Here is a 19407-nt window from a genome sequence, read left to right as displayed (position 1 = left end):
AAAAGAAACGTAAGAGAGCCATGCAAACTACATTCATAACACACCAGGGGTGAGGGTGGCGTGGGGCAAACAGCAAACAGCTAACCTCTCACTGGAAACGACAGAGGCCAGAGGACAGTGGAATGTTCAGAGTGCAGAGAGAAAACCACCACCAATGAACCCAGAATTCTTCAAAACTGAAGGAGAAATAAAGACTTTCCTCGAATTTTGAAAAAGAAACTTTGTGGCCAGAGACCTACCTTACAAGAAATGCCATGACAAATCCTCTTCAGGCTGAAAGGAGTGACACGAGACGACACCTGAATTCACAGGAAGAAGTAAAGGATGCCCAGAATAATCAATATGTAGTTAGTTAAGACTCTAATCAATATGCAGGTAGTTAATAACATTTTTTCTCATGCCTTCTTTCAAACTCTTAAAAATAAGATTGCATAAAACAGGAATTTAACACTACATAGTTGGCTTTACAGCACATAGGGATCAAGCACAGCATAAAAGAGGGGAAAGAAAAGGAGATCTGGAGCCAATTCCTGCACTTTGCCAGAGCTGTCAGTACCATTCTCACAGACAGGGGTTCATTAAGATGCACATCTCAATTTCCAGAGCACTCACTAGCAAACTATTCAAAAGTACAGTAGCCCAAAAAAAAAAAAAAAAAAAAAAAAAAAGATCACCAAAAAATACTGAACATATAAAATACACAATGCAGTTGGAAGAGAGGAACAAAAGTCTGAAGCAAATAAAAAAAGAGACAGCAAAATAGAAGACAGAAACCAAGAGCAATCACATGAACCTGGTGGAACAGGGCCACCCAAGGAATGACTCCTAGGCACCACAGGAATGACAACCCCAACAGCAAGGTGTCCACAGAGGCATGTACATACATGTGGTCCGTGTAAGCCAAAAGTTCAAAGAAAAAGGACAGGAAAACTCAGGTCCAACAATACCCTTAAAGCAGCCAGATCTCTATTTTATATCAGGTAGAATGTTAACTACCACGTGAGACCTGAAAACAGCCCACCTCACTGAACCCTGAACAGGACTGCTTCCAGCAACATGACCCAGATCAGCCAAATGCAGACAGATGTCCACCCACTGCTGAACTGACAGACGAAATGTGGTAGTCACAGGAAAGAAAGTTACCTAGCAATAAAGGTAACAGAAGTCCTGACTCATGCTACAATGTAGATGAACTGCAACATACACTATGCTAAAGGAAAGAAGCTAAATGTAAAATCTACATACCAATCCATGTGACTTATTCAAAGTCCAGAAATGGCAGAAAGCAAACCAGCAGTTCCCTGGGGCAGGGCCAGGTTGATTGACCGCAAACTCACGCACCCAGGAAAATCTGGGGAGCAGACGCATTCCACAACCGCAAGCTGGTGAGCTTGCCGAACTCTGTTCATTTACTAAGTATCACTGAATTGCACACTTACACTGGATGAACATTAATGAACACACTTATGTCTTAATAAAGTTCCAAAAAATACACTGCACAGTAGCATGACTGAGGCAGTAAGGAAACTGCTGTCATGGGAAAAAGGTTATCTTTCCACAAAAGAGCATATCAAGAACAAACCTACTGCCAACTAGCTCCTCCAAGATGCCCTCCTCCCTTGACTGCGGAACTGCCACTAGTGGAACTTCTTCCTGGACACAGGCACTGTGACTCCCTTTTGTCATGCTGAGCAGTGGGCAGACTTGCCCCTACTAAAACAGTAGCCACAGGACCCCCAAGTTTCACTCCTCTACAGAAAGATGTGACATTCCTATTTATTTCCAAATATAAAGGGGTTTATAAATTAAATCAAGTTTCTATTTTGGAGAGTAGATATTTTAGGATCTGTGAGCCACAGGCAACTACTCAACTCTTGTTGCTGGTGCATGAAAACAGCCATTACACTAAGTCACCGAAAGGACATGGGTATGTTGCAGTAAACCTTGACTTAGGGAAACAGGTGGAGACTGGATTTGACCAATGATCTGCAGTTTGCTGACCCCTGCCCTAGAATAACAGCTTTTTAAAACTGAAAAGTAAATTACAGATCAACATTCACCCCCACTACCCTGTCTTGCTCACAAAGAAGAAACTTAAAGTTATGACATATTGCTCTTTTGCTGGCTTCTTCATATGCATGATGATCTTATGAACTAGGGAAAAAAATCACTCTTTTAACTGCCATCCTTCCCTGAATATCAACAAATACTTTGGCCCTGTGTGGAGGCTGCTTTTTAATTTTAAAGCATACCATAAGACAGAGCACAGACTCTGATATATTTTCTTTAAATAGTTATCACCCACCTGGTGGTATTAAAAAACTTAACTTGGTAATTTTATCATTTCCATAAACAATCTGAGAAGTTATTCACATATCAAATCTAAGGTGTTCTCTTTCCCTTTTGGTCCTTAAAAGTTCAAGTTTGCTGGGCAAGGTGGTGCACACCCAGTGGCCTGGGAGCCTGAGGCAGAAGGATCTCGAGTTCAAAGCCAGCCTCAGCAACAGCGAGGTGCTAGGCAACTCAGTGAGACCCTCTCTCTAAATAAAATACAAAAAAGGGCTGGGGATGTGACTCAGTGGTCGAGTGCCCCTGAGTTCAATCCCTGGTAACCCTCCCGCACAAAAAAAGTTCAAGTTCACTGAAAAAGCTACTCTAACCAAGCAAACTAGACCAACAATCAACAATCACGTCTATACAATTTCAACCTTCTCCCATTCTTTCTTCTACCAGTCTCAAAACAATGTATTTTCTCTGTCAATCTATCCTATCTTTCAAACCCAGATCTAAACTCTTTCTCATTTGGATTTTCATGAGAAAAAAATGATGCCCTCCAAGAAGTATCTTTCCCTGTTGGCTTATCTCACTGGCATTGCTTTCTTCCTGTTTTCCTTTGGGAATCATGTGCTGCATGTACCATGTTAATCTGAAGTCATTCGTTGCATTACACTGCTCTTAAACCTTTTTCCTATTTGGAGACATACTACATTTAAAAAGCAGGTATTGGGTTTTATTTCTCAGCATAGTCTACCAGCAGTGTCACTGTTCCTAGAATTAAAATGGAATTACTCTGATCCTCTAAAAGTACTTGTTCTTCTGCCCTTCATCTATACCTGCAAAATGGAAGAGGACACAAACATTGAAAACAGTAGACTTCTTCTGCATTCTACTGTACATATTACAAGGACAAACTATAGAATATTATATTCTACACTCTGCTTAAAATGTTAATGTTTTCACATTAGTTTCCCCAAAAATACTAACACTTCACATCAGAAATTTCAAATGTTAAGCCAAGACTCTCACTTAAGTGTTGCTGTTCTTCATTTTTAAGTCCGACATTTCTACTTTCCACTACATATAACAAGGTCTTTCTGTAAGTAAGGGTATTTAATAGACCAACCCGTCTTTTGAAGAGCTTGGAAATTCTCATTTGTGACAGCAAATCCAACTTGGACTAATGTATACAAACACAGCTCCGAATGGACTTTCAACAACCAAAGACTTAAAAGGGAAAAAAAAAAAATCATTCTAACTCTGACCTCATGAGTCCCCTCAGCTCCACAAGTTATGCTTAATTAAACTTTATTTGATAACTAGAGAGCATTTAGCAACCCTCGCTGATCAGGAACCAGCTCCCTGCTGTCACCATGGCAAGGGTAAGCATGAGGGTCAGAGCAGAGGCGCTGGAGGTGGAGACACCAGCCATGCAAACCTGGGCTGACCGCAATCTCTGTTCTTCACTCTCGCATCTTTCAAGCACAGACTATTTCATGTGTTTGTGAAATAGGGGTGAAATGAGCAAGCACAAAAAGCACTCTGAGTGGCGCCTAGTACACAGACTGGCAGAAAGCAGCTCTTTTCAGCATCATACAAAAACCATACAGGGCAGCCTCCCACTTGCCACCAGCCTACAACAAAACACGAGTATGAGGAGCAACATGATTTTTAAAAACTGGAGCCAGGCACAGTGGCATGCGCGTGCAGTCCAGCTACTTGAGAGGCTAACACAGAAGGATCGCTTGAGCCCCCAGGATTCAAGGACAGCCTGGGCAACAGTGAGACATCTAAGTATCTCAGCTAACAACTGAAATTTCAGACTCTGTTTTAAAGAAAACAAAAGTAAAACTGGAAAGAACACTCCACAAATTTCACCTTAACAAGACACAAATGATATCGAAGTCAACTCACTTAAATTCCTCTCTAAAGCAGTTTACTTCTCATCTGTAAAGTGAGGCGGTTGAACTACGAGGTTTCCGCCAGGCACAGGTCACCAGCTTCCCGGCCCGGGTGCATCCGCTCACTTCGTTTTCTTTCTTACTCACCGCACACTGTCACACACCTCCCTGACTGGATGCTGAACCCACTTTCGTTTGGATACTGTAACTGCAAAGTACTGATGTGTTAATCTTATCTTTTCCTTCACTGGCAAATCTGAAAGGGTTGGAAGATAAGCACCTGCAAGCACACTTCAAAACAATTAGCATGTTTGGCTGAACTCATACTCTAATCATCTGGACACGCAGAAACACTGAAGCACCAGAAAAACCAGGTTTTGTATCAATTACACAAAGTGGAACGGTGGTAAGGCTTCGACTACCACTGTTCCACTGCACGCTTAGGAATGTCTAAGTTAATTACATGGTAATTTTAGTTAAACAGTAGCCAACTATTTTATGATCACTTTATATTTTTTGAAGACTTCTGCATAGTGGCAGTCTTAGAAAACTGTCTAGAGTGAAATTCATAGTAGAAAATGTCTAAGAACTTCTCAAAACTTTTTAAAGTTGTAAAAAAAAAGAGAGAGAGAGAGCGAGAAAGACAAAACCGATACAATCATGAAAGATAAGCCTAAAGCCTAATGGTCAAAAAGACCTTCTTTCTGGGGTTAGGATTGTGGCTCAGTTGTAGAGCCCTTGCCTAGCATGTGTGAAGTAATGGGTTCGATTCTCAGCACTACATACAAATAAATGAATAAAATAAAGGTCTATCAACATTGAAGAAATTTTTTTTAAAAAAAGACCTTTCTGAAAGAATGATTTGAACATTGAGAATAAAGAACCCTATTTGGCTTTAAAGTTTTTGTGCTTAGTGAACAATAGCTAACAGTAATATTGTAGCACCTTTTGTAATTTACAAATTATTAATATGCAAAAATTATATTAATTAATATGTAGAATATTGCAAAAATGCTTTAAAAGAAATACATGAATGAAAGTAAAGGTCTTAATTTATTCATAAAATATCTTTCTACATAACACAAGAACCAACATTAGCCAGACTTGTTTGAATTACTGCATTCTAAATGTGGAGCTTAAAAATGTTTGTATATGATAGGAGATTTTTATGCACATTATGTATTTTTCTATTTTCCAGTAAGCTAAAATTATACCTCATCAGAACATATTTTGTACAAAGATGTTCTAAAATAAAATCATTACTCTGGTTAATCATATTATTACATTTTATATTTGCTTTCAAGAAAAGCATTTGGCTAATGTTAATAATCATTCAAATAGCATCAACTAAATTCTCAACATGAGATGGAAAATAAATACCTACAGAAAGGTGTTGCTATATTAAATCTATTCTCATATCCTAGTCCAACTCTATCATGTCAGCTATTTACACAACAGCTCCTAATACCATCGCAGTGGCTTTTTCACCTACATCAGCAAAGACAGTTTTTAAACTGTTACTTTTTTCCTTTCTCTCCACAGTCACACACAGAATTTCCTTTCTTTTTAAATAAGCTATGAGGTTGTTTTCCTACAAGATTTGATTGTCAGCATGGAACTACCAACCTAATATTCAAATGTGAAGAACAACATACTAACAGCTAGAATTCCACATGAAAATAATCAATATTAAAACTATTCTATTCATAAGCTCAACAGGATAATCCCTACATTAACAAGTAAACATAGGAGATGGTGTTTGTGGTAGAAGATTTTATAAAACAACCACCAAAGTAGGCCCACACATTGACAGCAAATGAAAACATTCATCTTAGATTAAAACCGAAAACCAGGTTGGGTTTCTCCTATCTCACAGGGGCAGAGCAGGGAACACAGAGATGGGACCACACAGAGATGATCTGTGATGTCAAGGTATTGTACAATAGTTCAACGTAATCAAAGCCCTCAGAATCAGTGTCCTGAGAGCTAGATGGAAACAAATATTCCACCTAACCTCATTTGACACTGACAAAAAACAAGGCAAGATTTGAATGAATTTAAGTGGAAAAACAGAGGAGGTGGCACACTTACTAAGAATTTTCCTTCCAAAATTATTTTCTGCACTGACCTCTCTTCCAGATCCCCAGCCTGGAACAGTCGGGATAAGAATGTCAGTAATCAAGGCTGAGCAGATACTGCCTCCTTTGTGCAGCATAAAATACAGTAAAAGGTTTTGCATGGGTACATCTGTTTCCTCTATTTATGAAGCACATGCAACTCAAAGAGTTTGAAATGAACCGTATTTTTAGGAAGAACAACTCTCTGTACTGAGTGTCTCCTGTGTCAGTTCTGCTGAAGATGAATGCAGGTGCCATGCTCTCTAATCTTCACGCTATCTGTGCTTTACAGATGAGGAAACTGACACTCCAGGCTTCTCCAAGGCCACACAGCTGACTAACCACACCATGAGGCCACACTTGACCTTCATTCTAATCAAATGTATCAAAGGAATAAACTCTAGGAATCCTATGGTGAAATTTAATGTTCAGCATAAGTTAGTAATCACTTCTTGGTTTATCTGCTCAGGCAATTAAAATTCTGTTTTATCACAAGTTTTTTTTCTTTTTTTAAATCAGAGACTATTAAACATCAGAAGCATTTCCTACCCAAGGTTTAAAAACATAAACAAATTTCATGAGTACAAATCATCTTGCTAAAAGCTAACACATCCAAATATTCCCCTGTTGAGCACAGATGACCAAAATAGTCTCTTCTGGCATATTTATAGTCCAGCTAAGATCAGAGATCTGTGAGGAATCATTAAAATACAATTCCACAAGTACAGCAAGGCACACGTGGACACTCGCAACGGGGACCTACTGTACATCTGTGGAGGGACGGGTGATTTTGACAAAGGGAGAAGAGAATGGGGCACTCAGAAAGGAGAAGTCTTCAGCAAACACATCTCCTACAGAGTAAGAACATGGTGGAAATGGGGAAGAAGGAAAGCGCAGAAGTGCTAGATATGCTGAGCTCCTGGCAAGGCAAATCACCACTCACCAGATACACAAGGGAACAAGCAGGCCAAGCGGGGCAGTCTCTCTGGACAACTCCAGACACACAAGGCCCTGGGTTCAATCCCCAACACCACAAAAAAAAAAAAAGTAATGTTTGTGCTGGGATTGTGGCCAGTGGTAGAGCGCTTGCCTAGTACATGTGAGGCTCCGGGTTCAATCCTCAGCACCACATATAAATAAATAGAATAAAGGTATTGTGTCCACCTATGACTAAAAATATATTTAAAAAAAAAAAAAAAAGCTTGAAGAGCAGAGATGTGTGAACTCCGCCTCCTGAGGGCAACGTGTGCTGTGTATGCCAGATTTTAAAATCCATGCCAAATCTTATCCTCATGCATGAAAGATCCCAGGGTCCAATATTTTATAGTTGTCTAATGCTTCAATATGTATATATGTGTGCGTGCGTACACATACACACACAAGTAAACAGTTTTCCACAAGTAAAATTCCCATTCTAAAAAATACTATGTTATCTTGTGGCTTTGCACATCCACAGGAATACACCTACCCCAGCTGAAGAACCAAGAATAAATCAATGAAAGCTTGTATCTGAGAGTTAAAACTTTCATGGAAACATAATAAATATATAACTGAAATTTTTTTTAAGGCATGGGTTTTTTAATATTGACTTAATTACCAAACAAAACAAATACTTCACGGACTATGATCCAAGGAAACCAAAAAGAAGGTGATGGGCTTCACAAACCCCCCAACGTTGAGGACAGCAGCACTCTGAGCAAGCTGGGCTGTGGCTCCTGGTCTGGTTTTCCGATTTACTCTCCCCCCACTTCACATCTCGTTGTATGAGCCATGACTGCTATAAGACAGCAGGAGACCTCAGGTAAGGTAAAACCTGACTTGCCAAACTGTCACTGAGACACAAAAGACGCGTTAGAAAGTGGACAGTCAGCAGCTCGCACTTCCCTGCTTGCTTTACATCCCAACTCTTCGCAGGGGCAGAGTCTGGCAGAGATTTTAAGATGCTCCCGTTGAGTACTTCCTCCTTCATCCCTTGCTCATTCAGCCTCCCCTGCAGTAACAGAGCTTCACTCTCACCAAGCCCCAGGAGGGAGTGAGTGGCTCAGATACCTCCTCGCCAGGAAGTCTGCCCCCCTACGCAGTTAGAAGAACATCTTCTCTTGGATGCACTAAGCTGGCTTCAGTTCACCTGTTTGTGCTTTTCCTTCAACATTTCTTTAAATGGCTGAGAATTTATAACTGCCCAAGTTCAGCAACTTTCCAGATTCTTGCTGATGGGCCAGAATCTAATGTACTTCAAATCCTCCATGAAAACTCTAAAAATATTATATTTTCAAAAAGTTGCAAGTTTTCCTATTCAAATATAATCTCATTTGAATGTTATAGAGAATATAGTTCAAATGTTTATGACCTAAAGAATAATAGTTTCAGATTAATCAGGTACAGATGCTTCTGCACTTACTGTAACAGGGTCATGCCCCATTAATCCTATCCTAAATTGAAAATATCACAAGCTAAAAATGCACCTAATACACCTCCCCTGCGACCACCCCAGTGGGGCAACACAGCCCACTGTGGAGCACTGGTTGTTTCCCCTGGTGATCCAGCATATTGACAGGATCAGACTGCCTATCACTGGCCTGAGAGAACATCCAAATCCAAAGGATGGTTTCTTTGAATTTTCCTTTTCTTCTTTTGTTCTGAGAGGAAGTCTCACTAAGTTCTCCAGGCTGGACAAACTCCTGGCCCCAAGTGATCCTCCTGCCTAGCCTCAAAAGTACCTGGGACTCTACATGTACACCACTGCACTGGCTGCAGTATGGTCTCTACAGAATAGACATCACTTTCACACCATTGTGAGGTTGAGCAATCATAAGCTGAACCATGGTGAGTCTCAGACTGTTTGTATTAATTTGGCCAAGAAACAACTTGGCTCCCATTTGCTGCTCAGGGCAGTGGTCAGCCCACATGCTGCCCTGTGCACACCAAGCCAGGGTACCTCTCTGAACAGAAGCGGTAAATGCTGGGCTCAGGGCTCCAAATGCCATCTCAGCTGGCACCCTTAGTAAGAGGACATCACTAGCAAAGTTATTAAAGTTTCTGTGTGAGGGAAGCAATCAAATACACATTCAGTTTTTGAACATTTTCCATATGACTCTGAAATACCACACTTAATATTCTCCATCCAAAACCCCACTTTATTAAACACTGGTACTTATAATTCTCAATTTGAACTTGGTTCTAGAACATTTTTAGGCAGAAAACAAACACTGTTCCCAATCTCAAGTAGGCCAATAAACTGACTACATTTCCAAATAATACTTCCTGGTGACTTGTTGAATTATTTCTCCAAGGAACATTTTCAATTAATCTATTTGATTTTTAACTTATTTATTATCTTGCACATATGGGTTTCAAGAATTTTTTTGTGTAATGGTAAAAAAAAATAGTCACGCACTACATAACGACATTTCAGTCAACAACAGAACACATAACGGACAGGGTGGCATCAGAGGACAATGGAGCCGAAAAACCCCTATCACCTCACAGGGTCACGGCACAAAGCTCACTCGGGTCCGTGGCAACACTGGCATGAACAAGCCTACTGCCCCGCCAGTCATGTCGGTTAGAACACAGTTACGTTCAGCACATGAGACTTGATGATAACTTTTACTGGCTCATGTATTCACTATACTTTAAATCATTATTCTAAAGAGTTTTTCTCTCTACTTACTAAAAGAAAGAGATAACTATGAGACAGCTTTGGGCAAGTCCTTCGAGAGGTTCCAGAAGACAGCACTGTTAGCACAGAAGGTGACTGCTGTTATTGCCCCTGCAGACCCTCCCTCCCTGGAGTGAGCAAGAAAGGGGAAGCAGGGATGGCACTGACTGTCACCCTAAGCTGGCCCAAGCTAGTGCCTGTCTTCAGCTATTAACAAAAAAAATTTTGAAGTAAAAAATTAATAATAGAAAAAGGCTTACACAATAAGGATATGAAGAAAAAATACTTTTGTACAACCATACAATGTGTATTTTAAACGTTATTATGAGTCAAAATACTTATAACTTCTTAAAGACTTTGTAGAGTAAAAAAGAAATAAAGACATAGTAAGCGAAGCTTCAAGTAAGAGGAAGTCCCTATGAAAGTTATTTCAGATTCTAAGTGAGGAAGACAAGCAAATACACAGTTTTCAACATTCTCTATATGACCCTAAAGTTGGACTTTGAAATACCATACTTAATATTCTCCATCTAATGCCTCACCTCATTAAACACTGGTACTTATAATTCTCAATTAGAACTTGCTTCTAGAACTTTTTTAGGGAGGAAACACACACTGTTCCCAGGCTCAGGTAGGCCAAAAAATTAACTGTTTCCAAATAATATCTCATAGTAAGGTATCATGGAATTAGTTCCTGAATAAAGGTATTATTGAAGAGAGGATTCTTTGTGTGAATTCAGTGCAGCCTACTTGCCTGGTGTTTATGAAGCCCACAGTGTCCAGTGATGTGCAGGCCTCCACACACACTCTCTGCTCACACCAACTCCCTCAGAACACCCTCTGTACTACACACTCTACTCCTGGGAAGTGTCCTAGACAGGGGGACCACTTTTTATGTCTCATACTGTATTTTTATCCACCCTTTCTACCTTCAGACACACAAATACTTACTATTGTGCTTCAACTGCCTACAGTGTTCACAAAGTAACACACTGCACGTTTGTAGCCTTGGAGCAACAGGCTATACCTTACAGCCTGGGTATGCAGTAGGTTGGAGTAGGTACTCTGATATTTTTACAACAATGAAATCAACTAATGACACGTTTCTCAGAATGTAGCCCTACTGAGAGATACATGACTATATTTCATTAGAAATTTTATTCTGTTTGGGATTATTTGCTTTAACAGTTCTTTGCTTTAGTAAATTAAGTACATTATTATCTGCTCAAATTAAATATAAAAGATAATAGTTATTTCCAATTGATAAGACACATTGAAATACAAATCTTTAAAAACAATCAGATCAAATATACATATTTTTCTAATATTAAAGTATCTCCTTAAATTTAAGAGAAAAACACTCATTTTTCTGTCTTTGTATGAAATGTGTTACTCTATTTTGGTTGGTTTTGGTTTTTCTCTGGTACTGTGGACTAAGGCCAAGCCCTTGAGCAGGCTGAGCACAGGCTCCACCATGGGGCTCCACCCCAGCCCTATACATGCATTTTTGACCCAGGGCTTCCTCGTGGAAAATTAAGTTGGTTTGCTCTGAGTTCCATGAACAATGGCCTAGGTAAATGTCAACTACAACTCTCTTCACTTCTCATCTTGTAGAGTAGTACAGAAATAAATCCCTAAGGATGCATGGGGAAGGAACTTAAATTAAAACATAAAATTCATGGTGATCCAGCTGGCAAAGAGTATCAAGCACTCACTTCAAGTTCCTCAATCCCAATGTGATTCCTGTTAAGAAACTCAGTCTTTAATACCTACACATGGGTACACACAGCAATTTCATCAAATTCTATTAATTCATTCAACAGATATTAAATATCTCCTGAGGACAAATGAACACAAGAAACAGCTGGATAAACCAGGGTCAGTATATAACAACCTGACATTCCTGGTTACCAGAGACATACTCTTTAAAGGGCTTATTGTTAAGTCTCACTTCTACTAGTGCAGAGTCTTACCTCTTAGATTTCTAGGATGAATCTGTTTGGTTCGAGGCATCTTCTTGAATTCAAGAGCTCCTTCTTCTTCTTAGAAACTGTAGGAAGAGCAGGTCACGAAAAGGTGGCTCCATAAACTCAATGTACATCAATTAATCCACATGCTGAAAAAGAAAGGCAGATAAAACAAGCAGCACATATTATTACCTTCAAAGTAAAGAAAACTTAAAAGTTAAAGCCTAGCACAGCATTAACCTAACTCCAGAAAAAGTAACCAAGCCAAGAACCACTGCAAAACAATATTCACTAACTTTTAATGAAGCATAGGTCAGGTCATTCTGTCAATTATCTGGGTCTTATTAAGAATGTAGGAAAAAAATAAGAATGTAGGGGGGGGGAAATCTCTGTACCCTTATCAGATAAGAGTGAAGAAATTCAGTTTGTGAATTTCTGAAGGAGAGCATCAGGCTATGAAGGTTATGCTGTATGCAGTCCACCTCTCCACACCTAAGGGCAGGTACCACATCATGGTCATTCTGTTTTTGAATTAATTCAGTTCACATATGCAGTTGCTATAATGGTTGTTCCCCAACATCACTCCTCCCTTCTAAGATCATGGGAGGATGACACTTTCAGCCACCCTGTGTTATGCTGGAACCTGTGATCAATCTAGCCAATGACCTGTGAGTGGAAGAGACCTGCTTTACTTCCAGACTGGAGCATTTAGTTACCAAAGCAAGATCCTCCACAGCATTCTGTCCCTTCTGACCCAGGAAGAACACTGCTCCAGACAGTGAATCTGACAACAGTGACCCAAAATTACACTAACCCAAAATTATCATGAAACACAAAGAAGAAACAGCCCTTGTTGTTTTAAATCACTGAGATTCTGGAGTTACTTGTTACTGCAGCATAACCTAGTCTGCCGTGATCTATACATATTTAAAAAGTGATCTGAAATACAATATGCCTATATGGTCATTATCTAAAACCCCAAATCAGCCACCTCAGTCTCCTCCTCCACAAGACTTTTCCAAGGATCCAGAGTTAAAAATTTAGTTTTAACTTCCTGCAATAAAGCTGATAAGCAAAACCTAATAGGTTGGCACTACACATGAAACAACGTTTACTCACTAAGCAAACACACAAGAATGGAACAGGAATGCTTTGTTCAAAACTGAGGTCCCATCTGTTGCTATATAAGAAACAAACAAAAATCCTACTGAGCACCTACCATGTGCTTATGTGTTTTCTATACATTACCTAGTTTAATTCTAACAATAACTGAAAAGGTAGCTATTATCATTTATCCATTTTATAGAGAAGAAAACCAAGTTTTGGAGAGGTTAAGTAACCTAAGATCGGCAACTTAGGAACGTGGCACCATATGACCCAGTTACTCTCAGTGTCTATTTCCTTAGTGGAGATAATAGCTACTGGCAGAGGTTGCCCTCTCCCTCAAGAAGATGCATGGCACAGCAAGTCATGACTATGTATGCTGATGTCAAAGGAGACTGGATTCAAGGAGAGGCTTTAACCCCATACTGTGTGGCCTTATTCAAGGTATTTAACCTCTCTGAAGATCAGATTTCTCACTGTAAAATTAGAAACTATTATCCACCTCAGAAGCCTGTTATAAGGACTAAACACTATAGCTTTGCCTGTCACACAAAAATGCTGAAATATTAATTTTCCTTAAGAAAGCGTGTATGGCAAAGAATGTGTCTAGTATCTGAGCATGAGACTTTAGAATCTTATGGTTTCATTTTAACTATGAAACAGAAGAAAAAGTAGGGTACGATTAAGATCTATGTTTTACTTCTGATGCAGCTATATGTCGGCATAGCACAAAAATACAATTTTTAACTGCGCAAGGAAGAATGTGAAATATGATGGCCAATACTATGAATTTCACTCAGCACTGGCCTAAATGAGCTATATAAGATATGGTTTCTCAACTCTGAGCATTAAAGAAGCATCCACTATCTGATTCAGGAAGGTTCTGATTCAATAGAGAATTTAGATATATTAAAGTCTAATAAATTGCAGGAATGCTGAGCTCCGTTTCTTGTTAAAACTTAAAGCCTCTGGTCACAATATTACTAAGTTTTAAAGCGTGAACTCTGATTGTAATCCAATCATGTGATCCTATAAATGTAAGATATGCAAATTTCCATGCTGTAACGGCTTTCCGCTACCCAGTTCACTGCCTTCCCACTGTCCCTAGCTGTCCATCCCATGTTTAAATCCTTGTGTTGAGGGGAATGGATATTTGCAAAGACAGCAGCGTGCAGCGACTAGGAGGGGTGATAAACCGTTCCTTTACCGGGAAGAAAGAAATACTACATGGAGCAAAAACAGGACACGATCAAAAAGCGTAAAGACAGTTGCAAGGAGAAAAAACATGAATGAATGTGGAGGGCGGAGCCTGGGAAAACCCCTCTGCAACGCTGCACTGAACAAAGCGCTTCGCATGCCAGGAGGAGGGGGGATGGAAGTGCCAGCTCAGGAAGGAGCCCGGAGTGGATGCGGAGAGCAGGAGGAGGAGGAGGACAAGCAGAGGCGAGCGCGGCAGCCCTGAGACTCCTCCTCGCCGCCAGCTCCGCCGCCGCCCCCTCCCATCTTCAGCCAGCAACTCCTTCCCGAGCCCGACCCCAAGGCGAGCTCGAGCCAACCCGCGCCCCGACCAGCCGCCCCCAGCCCAACAGCTGCAGGCGCGCACTTCCAACCCGGAAAGAAACTACCCAGGTGGCCGGGAGTAAACAGGCACTTGGAGCAAAGAACGAAAGGGAAAGAAAGCCACAAAGCCGGGAGGTTGGGAAGCCGAGGCCTGGTCTCCCTCACCCCCCACCCTCTTGCAAAATGCGTCTGCGGCTGGAAGGCTGGGTCCCTCCGTACCTGCTGGGATCGCAGGACCGCAGCTCGGGCTGCTCCCGCGCGATGAGGGCGCCCAGAAGTGGCAAGTGGCTCCCGCACGCAGCCATCCCCTCTGCAAGGTCGGCGGTTGCACACACACGCACATACACACACACACGCGCGCCCGCACGCCCCCCGCCCGCCGGGGGAGGTGGTCCTGCCCCCCGCCGCCGCCCCCAGCTGCAGCGCCCCTGCCGCGGAGCCCGCGCCGACCTGCTGCCAGGACGCCCGGCCGAGCCGCGGCCGCTGCAGCCGGCCCTGGCACTGCGCTGCTGATGGCGGCAGCCGCAGCTCGGAATCTCCGCGACCCCCGCGCGGCGGCGGCGGCGGCGGCGGCGGCGCCTGGGATCCCTCCTTCACTTGACAACCCCAAACACAAACAGAACCTCCTCCAGCTGCGGCTGCTCTCCCAGTCCCCGGCTCCGTCCCCTTCCCCGCCGCCGCCGCCCCGCTGCAGCCACACTAAAGGCCGGCGACTGGCGCTCACACCACCCGGCGCTGAAATATTAAACAGGGGAGCGGGCCGGGGGGCGGGGGGGAGCGCGGGGCGCGCGGCGGGGGCCGCAGGCGCCGGGCGGGGGAGGCGGCGGCGCTCGCCGGCGCCCCGGGCCGCGGCATGATCGCGGCGGCGGGGAGGGGGCGGCCGGGGCCGGGCGGCGGGGCCGGGGGCGCGCACCGCGGCGGGGCGGCGGGCGGACCGCGGGGCCCGGGGCGCGGCGGGCGGGCACGGGCTTTACCTCTCCCCCGGGGCAGAGTAGGGCACGTTTGGCGTCTTTAGGGACGGCGGGAGGAGCGCGGGCCGGCGGCGCGGGGGAGGGAGGCGAAGGTCGAGGCTTTCCCGCGGGTGGGCGGGGCGGCAGGGGATCCCCGGGGGCGGAGGCGGGGAGGCCGCGGGGTGCGACGCGCGGGCGCAGGCGGGGGAGGGGGCGTCCCGAGGCGGGGGCTTCGCGGGGGAGGGGCGGGGAACACCCGCCGGGCGGGCGCGGCCGACTGCTCCGCCCGGGCCGGGGGGCGGGCTGGGGGCCCGGGCCGGCACTCGCGTGGAGCCGGTGCCCCGGGTCTCCCCGGCGGGGCGGCCCCGGGACCGCGCCTGCCCCGCCACCCACCCGTGGACCGCCCCGCCCGGCCGCCGCAGGGACTGAGGGGGGGCGCGGAAGGCGCGGCTCGAGGGGGAGGGGCGGGGTTAGGGACGCGAGGGGCGGGAGCCCGGGGTCGCGCTTGCAATGGGGACTCGCGCTGGGCGGGGGCGGAGGGGCGGGCCCAGCCGGTCACGCGGCCCGGGGAGGCCTGGCCGGGTCGCGCAGTTGGGGGCGGTTGGTCCGGGAAGAGGGGCGGGGACGGGCGGGGCAGTAGTTTCTCTTTACCGTCTCTTTACTTTCCAAAGCAGGATGTGGGCCGGCCCGGTGACGTCATGGGGTCTCCCAGCCCCGCCCCTCGCCCGGGCCGACTGGGGGAGGGGGAGGAACGAGGGAGGGGGGACCCCAAGGGGGTTTCCTCAGCAACGCGTTGAGGGAAGGGGAAAATCATTGTGAAACTTGAAACTCATTAACTTTGAAAAACAACTTAAAAAAACCAGAGGGGGGCGGGGTGTTGGTTTGGAGGGTAGAAGAGGACAGATTATTAACCCTGAACTGAAACCACTTTTTGGTGGCGGATGTTCTATTAAAAGAGCGAGGAAAGCCAAGGTTATTCCAGAGGCCGCTCCAAACCCGCTGGTGCTTCCCTGAGCCAAAGCTGCGAGCGCAATTAACCCCTACCTGCCCGCCTGACAGCTTGGTGCTAACAGGGGAGGGAAGCTCAGGGGCAAAAGTGGGGTGCGGGGCTGGATAGCCCACCCAGTTCTTGGGTCGCGAGGGAACAGTGAAAGGGGAAGAGGGAGTAATTACTGCAAACCAGAGTTTGACCCCGGCTGCTAGAAAGCAGTACAGGAAGCAAGGAGTGGAAATTATGGAAGAGAAATAAGAGGGGCAGGACCTGGGTATGAAAAATAGTTTTCGAGATTAGACCTAAAAACGTAGTAGTTTGGGGCTCACAAGTTCCACATGTACCCCTTAAAAAACAGGCAAACGTGGTTTAACGCCGCACCTCGAACCTGGAAGGAATAAGGTAAAGCAAAAATTTAGATGCAAAAAGAAGAAAAAGAAAAGAGGGTTCTTTGATAAAACCAAACTGTTTTCCCCTTTTAAGGGAAAAAAATGGTAAACGATCATACACCCACTAAAAACAGCTGGCCAGCTGTGCAAACTTGAAATTTTTTTGTTCCCTTAGGCTTCCATAAAGATGTCTGGGTCTTTCCTGACCCATGCCCCTAAAATTCCCCAGAGGAAATCCAACCTCTAGCTCATTTGAGCTAACTAAGAAAAGCTCTCAAAGCCCCAGAATGGGAATGATTAAAAATGGAATACTCGGTAATGGCAAATTTAGAGCCAAAAATAATGTTATGCAAAGGGGAAAATATGCCTACCAGAGAGTAAATTTGGCCGGCTATAGGAGCAAAGATCATCCAACTGCAAATTTAGAATGACAGCTAGTCTATACTAACCCTACACCTTTTAATTTTCAATATGATATAATCATCTCTTACGAAATGAAATGCTATCCAATGAATTGCAATCACAAGAAGTACATCAAGTAACTCTCCAGATGGGCTTTAGGAATCAAAAAATAAATATGCAATTAAATGTAAAAGTATAGCTAATCATCTAGGTCCATTAATAATAAGTCGAGTTTGTGTCATTGGAGAAGTCAAAAATATTAACTGCATGAATAATTTACTCAATAGTTGTGGAACACAACAGAAATATACACTTCAAACACAATGTCTATTTAGGATTTAACGTTGCTACGAACTTTTGAACAAAATATGCATGCAATTTTGAATTACAATCGATTATTTTTGTCATTTCAATTTTTTTTCTTGAGCAGCAAACCAATATTCAACTTTTCTTTGAAATACATACCAGAGGGAGCATTCCCAGTAAGTTTTCGAATTTTCTAACTGCAATTTCTTTGCCTACAATTCTGACTTCCTGGATACCAACCAGAATGCAGGGAAATAAGCAAGGTTATAAAGTAACTTGCTTTGGCTTGTGTAGTGGCAAATTCAATATTGGCTCTCAAAATATATCAAATAAACTGAAGGGGAGGGGTGAGCCAGGAGATAAATATGAATGATAAACGTCAAAAATGTAAATGTCAAAAATCCTGGAACAATGGGGGAGTGGGTGACCATTATCTGCAAAGTGGGGGAGGCAGGTTCCCGGGGGCCAAATTCTCTCGGGTTCCATCCCAACTGGCATGTGAGGCTTGCGGGCAGTGGGGTTGGAGGGAGGTCAGTGTCACTGCGAGGACCTACACGAATTTCTCTCGCTGAGTAGGTTGGGGAAAGCACAACTCCAACCCGGGGCCGCGGCCCGGGCCCCGGTTCCCACGCGGCCGCCCGGCCCCGCCCGGCTCGGGCTCCCCCCTGGCGCGGCCCCGCGGCCCCGGCCCTCCGCCCTGCGCGCGGCCAGGCAGCGCCACAGCCACCGCCACCGCCACGCGGAGATCCCGGAGGTTCCTCCCCGCCGGCCGCCGGGTCACGCTGCCCGTCCCTCCCCTCCGCCCTCCGCCCTCCGCGCGCGCTGGGCTTTCCCGTCCACCGGCCGAATCCCCTCCTCCTCTGGGCAACCCGGCGACAAAACCTTCCCTGCACGCTCTGCCAACTCTGTCCCACGCCCAGGCTCTTCCCAAGCCAGGCGCCAGACAAAAGAACCGAGGGGAAAACTTACCCGAACTGCAACGCAAAAAGTCTGATCCAAAGCTTCCTGGGTTTAACTTTTAATTTTAAAAACAACAAAAGCAGAAACCAAAAGCCTCCTAGGTTGGAAGTGGGCGTGAGAGGAAATGCTAGGGGGAGGCGCTTCGTTCTCTCGGCTGCTTTTGCCCCCCCCCCCCTTTCTGGTCCCTGCCTGGGGCTTTGATGTTATCTAGCGCACCGCCTACGTGGGTTTATACCTTGGGCTTTGCGCAGAGAGTAATGTGCAGATCTTCCGCAATTCTTGTGCTAGTTAGGAGCGAGGGTAGCAGGTGGTCACGGTAAAGGATCCCCACTTCTAACCCCTGCAGGGAGGAGAACATTTGCAGAGGATTCCCTTTGTAACCTGGACTGAAAGAACTATCCAGCTATCAGTGATCTTGGAGAGTTGGGTCTTGTGGCTTTTTTTTTTTTTTTTTTTTTTTTTTTTTTAATGTTAGAGACACATTAGGCGGCCTCCTAAATTAGATTCGTCTCCCTCCATAGTACAAACTTACCATACAATGGATGTTTGGTGCAGGTTTGTTCAGTTTTTAGATCTCAGTTTTGAAAGTCAATTTTATTTGCTTCCTGAGATAGTCCTGCAGCCTGAAAGAGACAAAGACATACCCTTGAAGAGTATAAACTATAACAACATGGTTTGCATTCATCATAGATTCCCTCATGCGCCAAAATATCCACACACCTTCCCACTCACATTATGGAGAGCTTGTAACTGTTGATTTTATGTTGCTTATCTGGTCAATAGCAAAAGCTGGATATATTTTTATATTAGGTTAGCAGGCTC

General features: G+C 44.4%; 1 protein-coding gene across 4 annotated transcripts in view; it reads right to left on the bottom strand.

The window, feature by feature from the left end:
• The window catches only part of Hivep1 (HIVEP zinc finger 1), a 127826-nt gene extending 109109 nt beyond the window's left edge, over positions 1–18717 (bottom strand). Inside the window, exons 1-2 of one of the 4 annotated variants that reach the window (XM_047557759.1) lie at positions 18595–18717; positions 11930–12072 (exon numbers count right to left, since the gene is read on the bottom strand). In XM_047557759.1, coding sequence (XP_047413715.1) covers positions 11930–11969 — 40 coding nt within the window. In that variant the 5' untranslated portion in view covers positions 11970–12072; positions 18595–18717. Of the gene's footprint in view, positions 1–11929; positions 12073–14806; positions 15446–15561; positions 15704–18594 lie in introns of those variants that run through there. The other 3 variants (XM_047557757.1, XM_047557756.1, XM_047557758.1) reach the window with 3 other exon arrangements.
• Positions 18718–19407: the final 690 nt, after the last annotated feature.

This window comes from Sciurus carolinensis, chromosome 7 (assembly GCF_902686445.1).
Source record: "Sciurus carolinensis chromosome 7, mSciCar1.2, whole genome shotgun sequence".
Taxonomy (NCBI): Eukaryota; Metazoa; Chordata; class Mammalia; order Rodentia; family Sciuridae; genus Sciurus; species Sciurus carolinensis.
Note: the sequence above shows the minus strand (reverse complement) of the source record. Positions and strands in the feature narration are given on the sequence as shown.